This window comes from Tachysurus fulvidraco, chromosome 14 (genome assembly GCF_022655615.1).
Source record: "Tachysurus fulvidraco isolate hzauxx_2018 chromosome 14, HZAU_PFXX_2.0, whole genome shotgun sequence".
Classification (NCBI taxonomy): domain Eukaryota; kingdom Metazoa; phylum Chordata; class Actinopteri; order Siluriformes; family Bagridae; genus Tachysurus; species Tachysurus fulvidraco.
Window position 1 is genome coordinate 559,262 of NC_062531.1, and position 13,589 is coordinate 572,850.

The 13,589-nt window shown below is 40.9% G+C and overlaps 1 protein-coding gene across 2 annotated transcripts in view; it reads left to right on the forward strand.

Moving 5' to 3' along the window:
* The first annotated feature begins 830 nt into the window (after positions 1 to 830).
* Positions 831 to 13,589, forward strand: part of jak3 (Janus kinase 3 (a protein tyrosine kinase, leukocyte)) — a 20,225-nt gene continuing 7,466 nt past the window's right edge. Inside the window, exons 1-15 of one of the 2 annotated variants that reach the window (XM_027133089.2) lie at positions 831 to 1,084; positions 4,905 to 5,109; positions 6,139 to 6,256; positions 6,444 to 6,561; positions 6,684 to 6,829; positions 6,924 to 7,188; positions 7,325 to 7,447; positions 8,400 to 8,557; positions 8,661 to 8,772; positions 8,986 to 9,166; positions 9,486 to 9,610; positions 9,867 to 9,998; positions 10,243 to 10,330; positions 12,021 to 12,142; positions 13,462 to 13,589. The exon at positions 13,462 to 13,589 is cut by the window's right edge and continues 11 nt beyond it. In XM_027133089.2, the coding sequence (XP_026988890.2) occupies positions 4,917 to 5,109; positions 6,139 to 6,256; positions 6,444 to 6,561; positions 6,684 to 6,829; positions 6,924 to 7,188; positions 7,325 to 7,447; positions 8,400 to 8,557; positions 8,661 to 8,772; positions 8,986 to 9,166; positions 9,486 to 9,610; positions 9,867 to 9,998; positions 10,243 to 10,330; positions 12,021 to 12,142; positions 13,462 to 13,589 (2,009 nt within the window). In that variant the 5' untranslated portion in view covers positions 831 to 1,084; positions 4,905 to 4,916. The remainder of the gene's footprint in view (positions 1,085 to 4,904; positions 5,110 to 6,138; positions 6,257 to 6,443; positions 6,562 to 6,683; positions 6,830 to 6,923; positions 7,189 to 7,324; positions 7,448 to 8,399; positions 8,558 to 8,660; positions 8,773 to 8,985; positions 9,167 to 9,485; positions 9,611 to 9,866; positions 9,999 to 10,242; positions 10,331 to 12,020; positions 12,143 to 13,461) is intronic. The other variant, XM_027133090.2, reaches the window with a different exon arrangement.

Below are 13,589 nucleotides of genomic sequence, written 5' to 3' on the forward strand. Positions count from 1 at the left end.
CACTTTCACACATGTATCACATGTTATAACACTTTTATACTCCATCAATCCACATATGGAGATGTGTTTCAGTATTGAGTAAATGTGTGTGACATGCTGCATTGTGCTAATGTTAGACTATTAGTGTGTTTTTTATTGAATCCAGTTAGTGTGAGTCCAGTTAGGTGTTAGAGAACACAGATATAAAATAAATAATAACTAATTAACATGGAAGTGTTACTTCCATGTACTAATTAACATGGAAGTGATGTCACTAATTACATCAGCGTGGAGGACGAAGTCATGCATTATGTCATACAGTTTACAACCTAATGTCTACAGCCACATTAATATGTAGGGGATATGATGAAGAGGTGAAAACTAAGTATAGAAATATCATTAACTGCTCATTATTCCAACCTGATGATGATGATTAGTAGTAATAGTATTATTACACATATTCATAACATTCTTTATTATATTATATGCATATAATCATCAGAGAAAATATTAAGCAGTGGTCATTTATAAAAATTAATAGTACTACTCTAAAAGTTAGACTAATAATACAAAATACAAAGTATTAAACTATTAATTAAAAGTATATAATGTGAAGTATATAATGACCAATGCACAGCAGCTTATAATTAAATATTAAAGGAAATGTAATTCATTAGCTCAATGATTAATGAGTATGATGTTAGCTCTAACATTTGTTTCCGATACAAGACATTTATTTAAAACATCTTCTTTTCAGCCAGATTAGTGTGTTAATAAAATTATATTTCCTGTGTTCAGCTTTGTGTTCAGCTGTCACTTTGTGTGAGAAAGAGGAAGTGATACTTCGGCTTTTCTCAACTGTAGAGTTTAAAAACAAGACGCCATGATGAAGAAAGAAAGAAAAATGAAAGCAAATATAATGAAGGAGAAATGTCTCTGTGTGTGGTTATGGTACAGGAAATCAGAGTGATGTCACACACACACACACACAGCACACACTGCACACAGGAAGAACATTACACACGAACACACACACGAACACAAAATGCATTTTCGTCGGGCTGAAAAGTGACAGAAAAAAATCATCATCAACATCATCATAAAGGTAAACATCTTGATTTTATTTCAATTACTTCTGATATTACAGCATTAGAACATCTGTGTGTGTGTGATGGTGTTTAATGTTAGTGTTCATGTTGTGTGACAGTACTGTGCGTGTGTTTGAGTGTGTGTGTGTGTGAGTGTGTGTGTTATAATAGATATAAAATTTGACAGGTCTATAAAAAGTCACTCAGATGGATTTGTTTATATATTTACAGTTTTAGATTTAAAGGTCTGTTATGTCCTCAGTCTCGAGTCATTAACATGTTTATCTCTTTACATGAGGACTTTACTGTGAGTCTGAAACTCATGAGACATAACTGAGTTCAGGCAAGACTTCAGGTTTTTTCTACTTCCTGTTTGGAGACATTTTTGTTTCCATAGTTATGGGGAAGCAATAAATAAAAACATCAAGGAGATGTTGTTGATGATGATGATGATGATGATGATGATGATGATGATGTGTTTCTATCAATGTAATATTTATGTAAATCAAATCAGTTTATCTGATTTCTTCATTATAATTCCTTGACTTTAATTACATAAACATGACAAACCTAAACACACATTAAGATCAGCTCAGTGTGAACATTTACACTTTTATACGACTGCAGAACATAATGAGATCTCATTTTATAATGCTTTCACTTTAATAAGAACGACTTGATTTCATTTTTATTTCAGTTTCAGGTTTTTGTCCCATTCAGTTTTCTTCATTTGCTCTACAGTTAAAACAAGCTAAAAGTTCAGAAGTTGTGTGCTCTACATGATATAATAAGAGATTCTACATGATGTTGTAATTTATTGTGTTTTCGGTAATCAAAGCTGTAAATCTTTACTTTCTTGTTACGTTTTAAAACATTTGATTTCATTATATTATTTATTACATATTCAAACGATCTAAATATTCCTTAAGAAACAACAAAAACACCAGAAAACACCTTTAAATCTATTTCACTGTAGAAGATTTAAAGTAATGTCGACACTTACACCTTGCTAATGTTAATAGCAATCAATGACATCACTTAGCCACCAGTTAGCATTGTGTCGATATTAGAGTAATACAGGGCTGTTAATTGTCACGTATTGAGTGTGACAGTCATGGATTTGGGTCATTTATCACATGATCTCCCGCCACACATCGTATTTCTCATGCAGAAAAACTTTTTGACTATTTATCATATATAATAATAAGCCCAAAATGTATCAGTCTGCACCGCCTTGTCGAGCCTGACACTTATCAGCCAATCAAAAAAAGAGGCTACACAATAGCCAATCAGAAAATAGCACTATCTGGGTAAGATTTAACACAACATTCATTCATTCATTCATTCATTTTCTACCGCTTTATCCGAACTTCTCGGGTCACGGGGAGCCTGTGCCTATCTCAGGCGTCATCGGGCATCAAGGCAGGATACACCCTGGACGGAGTGCCAACCCATCGCAGGGCACACACACACTCTCATTCACTCACGCATTCACACACTACGGACAATTTTCCAGAGATGCCAATTAACCTACCATGCATGTCTTGGGACTGGGGGAGGAAACCGGAGTACCCGGAGGAAACCCCCGAGGCACGGGGAGAACATGCAAACTCCGCACACACAGGCGGAGGCGGGAATCGAACCCCGACCCTGGAGGTGTGAGGCGAACGTGCTACCCACTAAGCCACCGTGCCCCCCTTTAACACAACAATCAATGAAAAAAAAAAAAAAAAACATTCATTAGCGAGGATATTTTCCATGGTCGCTTTGATCAAAAGCTCAAAAAGAAACAATCATGACCCTAAAAATGGCTGGGCTATTTATATGGGAGCAACATTACAAATGATAAAGGAGTTCAAATAGGTAACAAACACTTACAATAAACACTAGTCATAATCTCTCTCTCTCTCACTCTCTCTCTCTCTCTCTCTCTCTCTCTCTCTCTCTCTCTTGCACACTCACACACACACAAATGAATAATACTTTGTATTTGTTTAAATTGAGGTCAGTGATCCTTACCAAACACAACAAATCCCCCATAATTGTTTATTGATTGATTGATTGATTGATTGGGGTGGGGTGGGGTGGTGTGGAGATGTCAGGCTTGCCTGTCTTCAAAACTTGAGAGCCCTGGTAATATTCCTAATAAGAGCTGAAGCCGATATCGCTGAGCGCTAACAAACGCTTCACTACAGAGGAAATGACCTTCAGCACATTCAGAATTATGAAGCTTTTAGAAGCTAACGCTGGATGTTCTACCACATGAATGGTTTTTTGGACACCATGTGTGTTATTTTATAGCACTGTGTCTTCACAGGAAGACTTTTTTAATTAGATGAGTCTCAATATTTTTGTCTTTTTCCTGGAAAAAAATAATTTTTTAGTCACAGCACATTTACTAAATGTCTGCAGACTTGGTACATTCCAGTCATGTTCACTCACAGGGCTCTTCACAAGGGCTTCAGATTAAAGTCTAATAAGTGACTCCTTTCTCAAAAGCTCTGAGAAGAATGTGCTGAAATAATAACTTACTCCATCAGACTAAAAGCATTTATTTGTTCTACATACTGTATATTTACAGGTTTATCTGCACTTTTTCCTTTGCACATTTTTTATTTGCGCTTCTGCTAGATGATAAACGGCGTTTCGCTGAACTACACAATCGATCTATCAAATCTAGTAAAGTTCCTTCTCTAACAACATTAATGTTTTTATTAAAGATGTTTCTTCCTCTTTACCTGTTTAACAGAAACCTGTTAGTGTTAAATAGACGAGGATTTGCAGACATACATCATTCCGTCTTTATCTGGTCTTCATCAGTCACTTTTGTAATGATGGATGGAGGATAATTCCTACTGAACACCAGAGTGAATGTGATTGGTTCATTCAAACACTGTTCATATCACTTTTATCATGAAAAATTGGAAGGAAGGGAAACTACACTAAGAGCTCAGAGCACACAGCAGGGAGAACCAGTGATACACCATAACTTTAGGCAGACGCCCTCATCATCCACAGTAACTTAGATTTCATCTGGTTTTTAAAGACCTGCGCAATTTGGTGTTAAGTGTCATGCTCAAAGTGATAATAAATAAATTGACGTGACATACGGCTAAGTACGGTGACCCATACTCGGAATTCGTTCTCTGCATTTAACCCGTCCAAAGTGCACACACACACACACACAGCAGTCAACACACACAAACACTGTGAACACACACCCGGAGCAGTAGGCAGCCGTTTATGCTGCGGCGCCCGGGGAGCAGTTGGGGTGGGTTCCGTGCCTTGCTCAAGGGCACCTCAGTCCTGGTATTGCCGGGCCGAGACTCGACCCACAACCTTAGGGTTACTAGTTAGGCTCTCTAACCATTAGGCCACGACTTCCCCCAGTTGTAGAATATTACAACTGGGTGTCCAAACGACAGGCTTCCAATATGTGGTCCAACACCTTAAACATTAAGCTAGCGCACCTATAGCAGTGTATGAGTGTGACACTGACGTGTGTGACTGTAAGTGTGGGATTTAAACAGGTAAATAAAACTGTAATGAGGAACAAACACGGTTTAACTGCCCAGAAACACTGCGGTTATTAACCACATGCTAAAAGGACCTGTTTCTGTACGTCAGTGATAAGACTCACCCATTACACACACTTCTTTTTGTGATGTTCCGTTTCTTTATTAAGCTGACGCTAAAATTTTTGTCTTTTATTACAACTGTGTAAAACTGAGCCGAATCAAAATCGGAAAATGAAACAAAACCTGAACAATGAATCAAAACAGCAAATTTTCGTGTGTGTGTGTGTGTGTGTGTGTGTGTGTGTGTGTGTGTGTGCAGCAGACACCAGAAATGGACATGACTGAGGAGGAAACGAAGCCCCTGATGATGTGCGAGCGCTCTGGGAGTCACAAGTCGAGCTGCGACGCCTTCATTACTGTGCACTTGTACTACAGCACAGCCTCAAAAAGTGAGAGCACGCTGTCCATCCCTGCAGGTCGTGTGACCGCCGAGAGCATCTGCGTACTAGCAGCTAAAAACTGTGGTAACAACACACACACACACACACACACACACACACACACACACACACACACACACACACACACACACACACACACACACACACATTCACACTCACACATACACACACACACACACACACACACACACACACACCACACACACACAAACATACACATACACACACACACAAACATACACACACGCACACAAACACATACCAGCATACACATACACACGCATACACACACACAAACATACACATACTCACACACATACACACACACACACACACACATACACACACACACACATACCAACATACACATTCACACACATACACACACATACATATACACAAATATACATACACATACTCACACACATACACACACACACACACACACACATACACACACACACATACCAACATACACATTCACACACATACACACACACATACATATACACACACATATATACATACACATACTCACACACACACACACACACACACACACACACACACACACATATACACATACACAAACATACATACTCACATACATGTTTATATACACATACACACATATACATACACAAACATACACAAACATACACAAAAAACACACACATGCACACATACATTCACATTTACATGCACATACTGTACACACACACATACAAACACGTACAAACACATACACATACATACACACATACACACATACACACACACATACATACACACAAAAATACACAAACACACAGTAATTGCATATTTTGTCTAGATGTATTGTATAAGCTCACTAGCACTAATTTATACAAACAAAACATTGATGACAGCAGGGATGTAAACATCTACTGATGTAGTGATCTACCTAAACACATCAGGAGACTATGGTGTAGCGATGTCACTGGCTAGTTTAACTGACATTGTGCAATTAAATACAGTATTTTATTTGAGGTGAAAAAATGTGTGTGTGTGTGTGTGTGTGTGTGTGTGTGTGTGTGTGTGTGTGTGTGTGTGTGTGTGTGTGTGTGTGTTCAGGGATACTCCCTGTGTTTCATAGTTTATTTGCTTTGGCGTCAGAAGATATATCATTCTGGTATCCACCAACACACATGTTTAAAAGTGACGAGAATGTAACGGTACATTACAGAGTGAGGTGAGTACACACACACACACACACACACACACACACACACACACACACACACACACATAGACAGAGACAAATATAGTAAATGTGTAAATTGTCTAGTTTTTCTGTATAATAATAGAATGTGTGCGTGTGCACGTGTGTGTGTGTGTGTGTGTGTGTGTGTGTGTGTGTGTGTGGTGTGTGTGTGCAGATTCTTCTTCTCAGGATGGTTTGGTCAGGGTTCCAGAGCAACATATCGTTACAGTCTGAGCTCCGGGAGGATCTGTGCTGTGATGGATTACAGTGTTATTGACTATCTCTTCGCTCAGGTGACACACACACACACACACACACACACACACACACACACACACACACACACACACACACACACAGATTGTTAACACTGGACATCAGTACCCTGAGACTGATGCTGCTGTGCTTCTCTCAGTCCCGCAGTGATTTCATCTCAGGCTGTGCAGGTGTGTGTCCTCCAGTTAGTGCCATTCAGGAGTGTATGGGTTTGGCTGTGCTGGATCTGTGGAGACAGGCCAAGGAGAAGAACCACAGGGTGAAGGAAGTTTGTAAGACCATCAGGTATTCACAGACTAAATAGAGTTTTGGTGTCCATTGATTCTGCTCTCACTCATTATAAATTCTGAGAAATTCTTAAATTGTCTTCACCTGCCAGCTACAAGTCATGTCTGCCTGAGACACACCGAAAAGAAATCCAGAAAATGACCCGACTAGCACGCTATCAGATCCATAAGGACCTAAAACACTTCCTAAAGAAACTGGGACGCTGCTCAGCTGGAGAGATAAGCCTGAAGCTCAAGTACCTGATGGAGCTGAGAGCTGTGGAACCTAACTATGGCTCTGAGATCTTCACCACATCCTGCTCCACTGTGAGAGTCTCTGGAGATGGAGGGATCCAGACATACTCCTCTGATGGCCAGGTAGCATTGACCTCACTGTAGCACACCTGTATCTCACCTCGACTACACCTTAATCTCACATATACCTTTAATACCTGCATTCTTGTGGACTTTCCCTTTAAGAGTCCTTTGATTGATTATTGAAACTCTTCCATAGGAGTGGCAGACATTTTGTGACTTCCCTCAAATCACAGAAATCAACATTAAGCGTCTTTGCCAAGATCAACTTCCTGCTGAGGGACGTGTGGTGAGTCTGACCCGACAGGATGACAGATGCCTGGTGAGTGGATATTACCTGCTGCAGCTAGCTACGGTGACACATCAGCATGTTTTATAAAGGATGTGGGTCTAATCAGATAAAAATCAGCTGTAATTCACTTTAAATTAAGAGCTTTGCTACGGCTGGTAAGAATCAAGGAAACAGAGAGACCCACTTGAAATTCTACACATTTTTACCTGGAACAGAATGTAACCTTTTTTTTTATGAATAGATTTTATGTCATGAAGCGTGGTGTTGGTAGCATCTATGGGGTTTTTTTACACCTGGTCACTTTGTGTGTTTTCTCTGATCCGATAGCTATCTGATTTGTTAAAACTGTTCCATTTACATCAGGCCACATAAACGCGTCTCGGCGAATCGGATATCGATCCGATCTTTTTACTCCCCCCTAAAATGCAAATATATTTTACGTTATTTCCGGTGGACCATGAAATGGAACACGCTTTGGTGTATGCGGTTGCTACAAAAAACAGCATTTACTGTTTGCTGCATTTTCGCTGGTGGCAGCGGTGCGTTTTAAGACCCAATGAGACGCCTGGGTGTAAGATCGGAGCCAGCGCTGGTGGGAAAACATATTTGTTTCTGGCGCGATGCAGGACTCGCGAGTCACCTGCGAGTGACGTAGTTCCGTTTGGGAGGAGTATAGCGCCGACGTATGTGGCTTGAACAACCACATTCATTTACACCTGTCCAGTTTCATCTGAAACGCATCCCAGACCACCTCCTGAAGGGGTTCGTACCATCGGATTTATATCCCTCTCCAAAACGTTTCAGAGGGCATTTAGACCTGGTCTTTTTACCATCGGGTAGATATCGGATCACAGAAAACGCAGGAAGTGACCAGGTGTAAAAACACCCTATAATAACAATGATTTCAAGCGTAATCCCACTCAGAGACCCTAAGCATTTTATGGATGTAAAAATTCATGCATGTGTTCTTTCTGAAAAACAGGAAGTGGAGTTTGAGACTCTGGCTCTAGCTCTGTCCTTCGTGTCGCTCATCGACAATTACTTCAGACTCACCACAGACTCCAGTCACTATTTCTGCTCTGAAGTTGCTCCTCCAAGTCTACTTCAGGACATGGACAGTCGCTGCCACGGCCCCATCACGTATGCCTAATATTTACCCTCTCAGCCACAATGCTAAATAAGTATTGTGTTAAGCTCTGTGAAAAGAACGCTGGTGGATCTTCTGACATGTTCTTCCCTCCAGGTCAGAATTTGCGATGCACAAGCTCAAAAAGGCCGGAGCTAAAAATGGTACATTTCTTCTTCGGCGCAGCCCCAAGGAGTTTGATAAGTACTTCCTTGTAGTCTGCTTACAGGTAACACACATTACAGGTAACACTTTTACTTTGTATAAATGTTACGAGTGATTTTACACTAGTGTGAATCCTCTAAAGCAGCTCAGACTTCTACTATCATTCAGAATTACTATTTCATCAGACAGCAAACATTGTTGCTCATTTAAATAACAGTCTATAAAGTTCATCATATGTGTGTGTTTGTGTTTCTGTGTGTATGTGTGTGTAACACAGACGCCACTTGGTGTTGACTATAAAGACTGCCTGATTGAGAAGAACGAAAAGTTTCACTTGGCAGGAATCCACAGATCTTTTGAGAGTCTGAGGCAGCTGACGGATTTCTACAAGAAAAACACGCTTATACTGTCTGACATTCCTGTCACACTGACCAGCTGCTGTCCACCTCAAGCTAAAGGTATTGGACAAGTGGGTGTGTCGGTGGGACAGGTGGGTGTTGGTGGGAAAGGTGGGTGTGTCAGTGGGACAGGTGGGTGTTTCGGTGGGACAGGTGGGTGTGTCAGTTGGACAGGTGAGTGTTGGTGGGACAGGTGGTTGTGTCAGTGGGACAGGTGGGTGTTGAATTTTGAGCTTTAGATACTCAAGTTAATGTGTAAGTATGACTTCAGAATTAATGACACATACAAATGTAGGTCTCTTTCTATTGGTGGGTGGGGTAGATGGGTGCCAATACTTTGTGCAGAGTAGCAGATGTAAAGCCGTGTACTTGTGTGCAGAGCTCTCGAACCTGATCATCATCAGGAACAGCAGTGTGTGGGAGACACCAAGCTCCCCAACTCAGAACAGACACAGACCCAGTCACATTCAGTTCCACATGATCAAACACGAGGACTTAATCTGGGTGAGAACACACACACACACACACACAAATACACACACACACACACACACACACACACACACACACACACACACACACACACACACACACACACAAAATAAACACACACACACACACACACAAAATAAACACACAAAAAATCAAATATATACACACACATACACACAACACACACACAAAATATATACACACACACATGTATATGTACATTAATGGTATATTAATATACTGTATATATGAATAATGAATGTTTCAGAAGGAGAGTCTGGGTCAGGGCTCATTCACACACATCTACAGAGGCTGTAAAGTGGACCACCGAGATGGAGAGACTCACACCACTGATGTTCTGCTCAAAGTTCTGGATGTAGAGCACAAAAACAGCTGGGAGGTGTGTTCACGTCCATATACAGCCTTAGACTCTCTTACTAACTGCTAATTAGCTCAGCACAAAGTCGGAGCATTTTTCACTTCATAAATACAATAAATTATAAAAAATAGCATCTAATCACATTTTTCTGTATGAATATGTAACTAATAATAATAATAATAATAATAATAATAATAATAAACACGTGTTATTTACAGCACAGTGAAGCTGAACATCGTTTGAATAAACTGTTGTTTTTTTTTAGTCTTTCTTTGAAGCAGTCAGCTTCATGAGCCAGATTTCCCATAAGCACTTGCTGCTGGTGTACGGAGTCAGTGTGCATAAATCTAAAAGTAAGTTTCACTCTTTTTATTTAGCAACTGAAGAAGGGAATTCTGGGTAATTTGTGCTTGTTAAGTCTACAATGCTGAAGGTTAATGATTCTTACCATTCATTCATTCATCTTCTACCGCTTATCCGAACTTCTCGGGTCACGGGGAGCCTGTGCCTATCTCAGGGGTCATCGGGCATCGAGGCAGGATACACCCTGGACGGAGTGCCAACCCATCACAGGGCACACACACACTCTCATTCACTCATTCACTCACACACACACACTACGGACAATTTTCCAGAGATGCCAATCAATCTACCATGCATGTCTTTGGACCGGGGGAGGAAACCGGAGTACCCGGAGGAAACCCCCGAGGCACGGGGAGAACATGCAAACTCCACACACACAAGGTGGAGGCAGGAATCGAACCCCCAACCCTAGAGGTTGGGGGTTCCACTAAGCCACCATGGCCCCCTTGATTCTTACCAGTCTGGATTTAAGTGTCACAGACACATGTACGCAGGACAAAACTGATCTAAAGTGCTGATGATTTTTTGTTAATAAAGTGGTTATGTAACGTGTGGATGATGCAGCAGGACAGTGACCAGGAATCACAGTGATTACTGGTGTAGCTCCAAGCTCCAAGCACAGGTACACAAGGTGATCAGTGGTAATAGGGATCAAAACATGGACCACTGAACTAACCAGAGAACGAAGATGAACAGATTAACTGATCCGAGAGAAACACAGAACAGGTGACTACCATCAGTACCAGGAACGGAGACACTGAATATCTACATGGCAGAATTATGAGGAGAGCAACACACAGACACCAAGAAGAGGCAGGAATGTAGAGAAACACAGCCTCTGTCTCCACACAGTCCAGCTACAGACAGGACATACTGTACAGCCTCATGTGTATGTCTACATGAGGCTAATGGAGCTAGTGCATGAGAAAGTGTCACCTCAGCTAAGCTAATGCAGCTACGTGTCACCTCATCTCATCTCCTCAAACTAGTCACAATCATCTCATAAATCCCACCACAACAGTTGTAGCGCTGAGCTCTGTATGCCGTGTTAAATAAACCCCCTCAGATTACAGAATCAAACCTGCAGAACTGCTCAGAAATTTATGCTCACAATTTGGTAGAGAAGCAGATTTTATTTAATAAACTACAAAATAAATAACTAAAACAAGGTTACACAACTACAAGGCAGCTGAAGAGTGAGACTGTGGCTGTCAGAACACATGATCTGGCTTCTGAATAATGTCAGTCTCAGATACATCCCTATATCATTTACAAGACGAGAGAGGTGTGACCTAGTGGGCGGGGCTTACACTGTGGTGTGAGACAACATAAAAATCTGTTGCTTGTCTTCTCCATCAACATTATAAACATAAAATAGTGAAGTGTTGAGCACAAGGATCAGTTGTGAGCATAAGGTCAGTGAGTATAGCTCCTGAAGATCTCCATCTCTGTAAAGGTCTTTGTGAGAAACCACTGGAGCACTCACAGTCCTGGAACAGTGCTGCTGATGACGATGATGATGATGACCATGATGAAGCTCTTAATTCTGTCATCTCCTTTATTTAGCACATTAGTTCTATTCAGCTTGCATTTGAAGTTAATAAAATTTATTTTTGTCTATCATTAAGTCACAAGCTCAGCTCAGTTTCCCTAACGAGTGTAAAATAAACATTTCTGTAGACATCATGGTTCAGGAGTTTGTGAAGTACGGAGCTCTGGATCTTTATCTGAAGAGATCGAGTGTTTCACTCAGCTGGAAACTGGACGTGGTCAAGCAGCTCGCCTGCACACTCAACTTCCTGGTGAGAGAAATCCTCGAAACATACAAACATGTACAACAATCATCAATTAACTTCACCTCCACAACACAGTGCTGAGTTCTGATTGGTGTTCAGGTGGTGACACACACACACACACACACACACACACACACACACACACAGTGCTGAGTTCTGATTGGTGTTCAGGTGGTCACACACACACACACACACACACACACACACACACACACACACACACACACACACACACACACACACACACACACAGTGCTGGGTTCTGATTGGTGTTCAGGTGGTGACACACATACACACACAGTGCTGAGTTCTGATTGGTGTTCAGGTGGTGACACACACACACACACACACACACACACAAACATACACACACAGTGCTGAGTTCTGATTGGTGTTCAGGTGGTGATTAATTCTCTCTAACAGCAGCTCTGACTGTAGCTCAGGTTTATATTAATGACTCGCTCTGATACCTTATCGTTTCCATAGTAACAGCTCCTTCACACAGACGTGTACAGAACACACTCCACATAAACACTGATTAATACACGTGTGTAATGTGTGTGTGTGAGATGTAGTGAAGGAGTGTCCAGTGTCAGTGCTGTGGAACAGTCAGAGGTGAAGCTGGAAGTTCTCCACATCTTCAGGACAGAGGACTTTACACTTCTTTACAGTTTCTCACTAACATGACAAGCTGAGATTTTTCTCTTATTAACTGTGAGAGAGAATAAAGAGAGACTGCAGAGGGACGAGTGTTTAGGGCTGAGAGAACAGAGACACAACAGGAAGTGACAGGTGACATCACTGAACGAGTAACGGAGTAATGAACAGGAAGTCAGGATGAGGCTTGACTGGTGTTCTCTGGCTCCCTCTGCTGGACAGATTTTGGTTTGACAAATAATCAGAATCAGTGTAGGAACAGTAACTAAACCTCATCACTCATCCTGATGGGGATTAGTTATCTCTAAGAGTGTGGCTCAAGGTGTTAAAATATATCATTATAAAGAAACATCATTAATAAGCACTGCAGAAATCTTGGGTAAAAAGTCAGAATGTAAAAACGAAGCCTATACACAGATATATACTCTGCTTTATAATACAGCTCTGAAACATCTGCAGTTAATAACAATGTTGTTAAGGATGCATGAAGATTCAGAGCCTGGGATTTCCTGGAGTCTGTAAAACAGTTGATCTAATATTAATGTGATGAGGACAGATTTTATTTTATATTACTGTGTAGGACAAAAATGAGGCTGTACTAATGTGTGTGTGTGTGTGTGTGTGTGTGTGTGTGTGTGTGTGTGTGTGTGTGTGTGTGTGTTCTATAGGAGGAGAAAAACATTGTTCATGGAAATATCTGTGCAAAAAACCTTCTATTAGCACGAGAGGGAGATCAGACCTCAGAAAACTTTCCTTTCATTAAACTCAGTGATCCAGGCATCAGTGTGGCCATGCT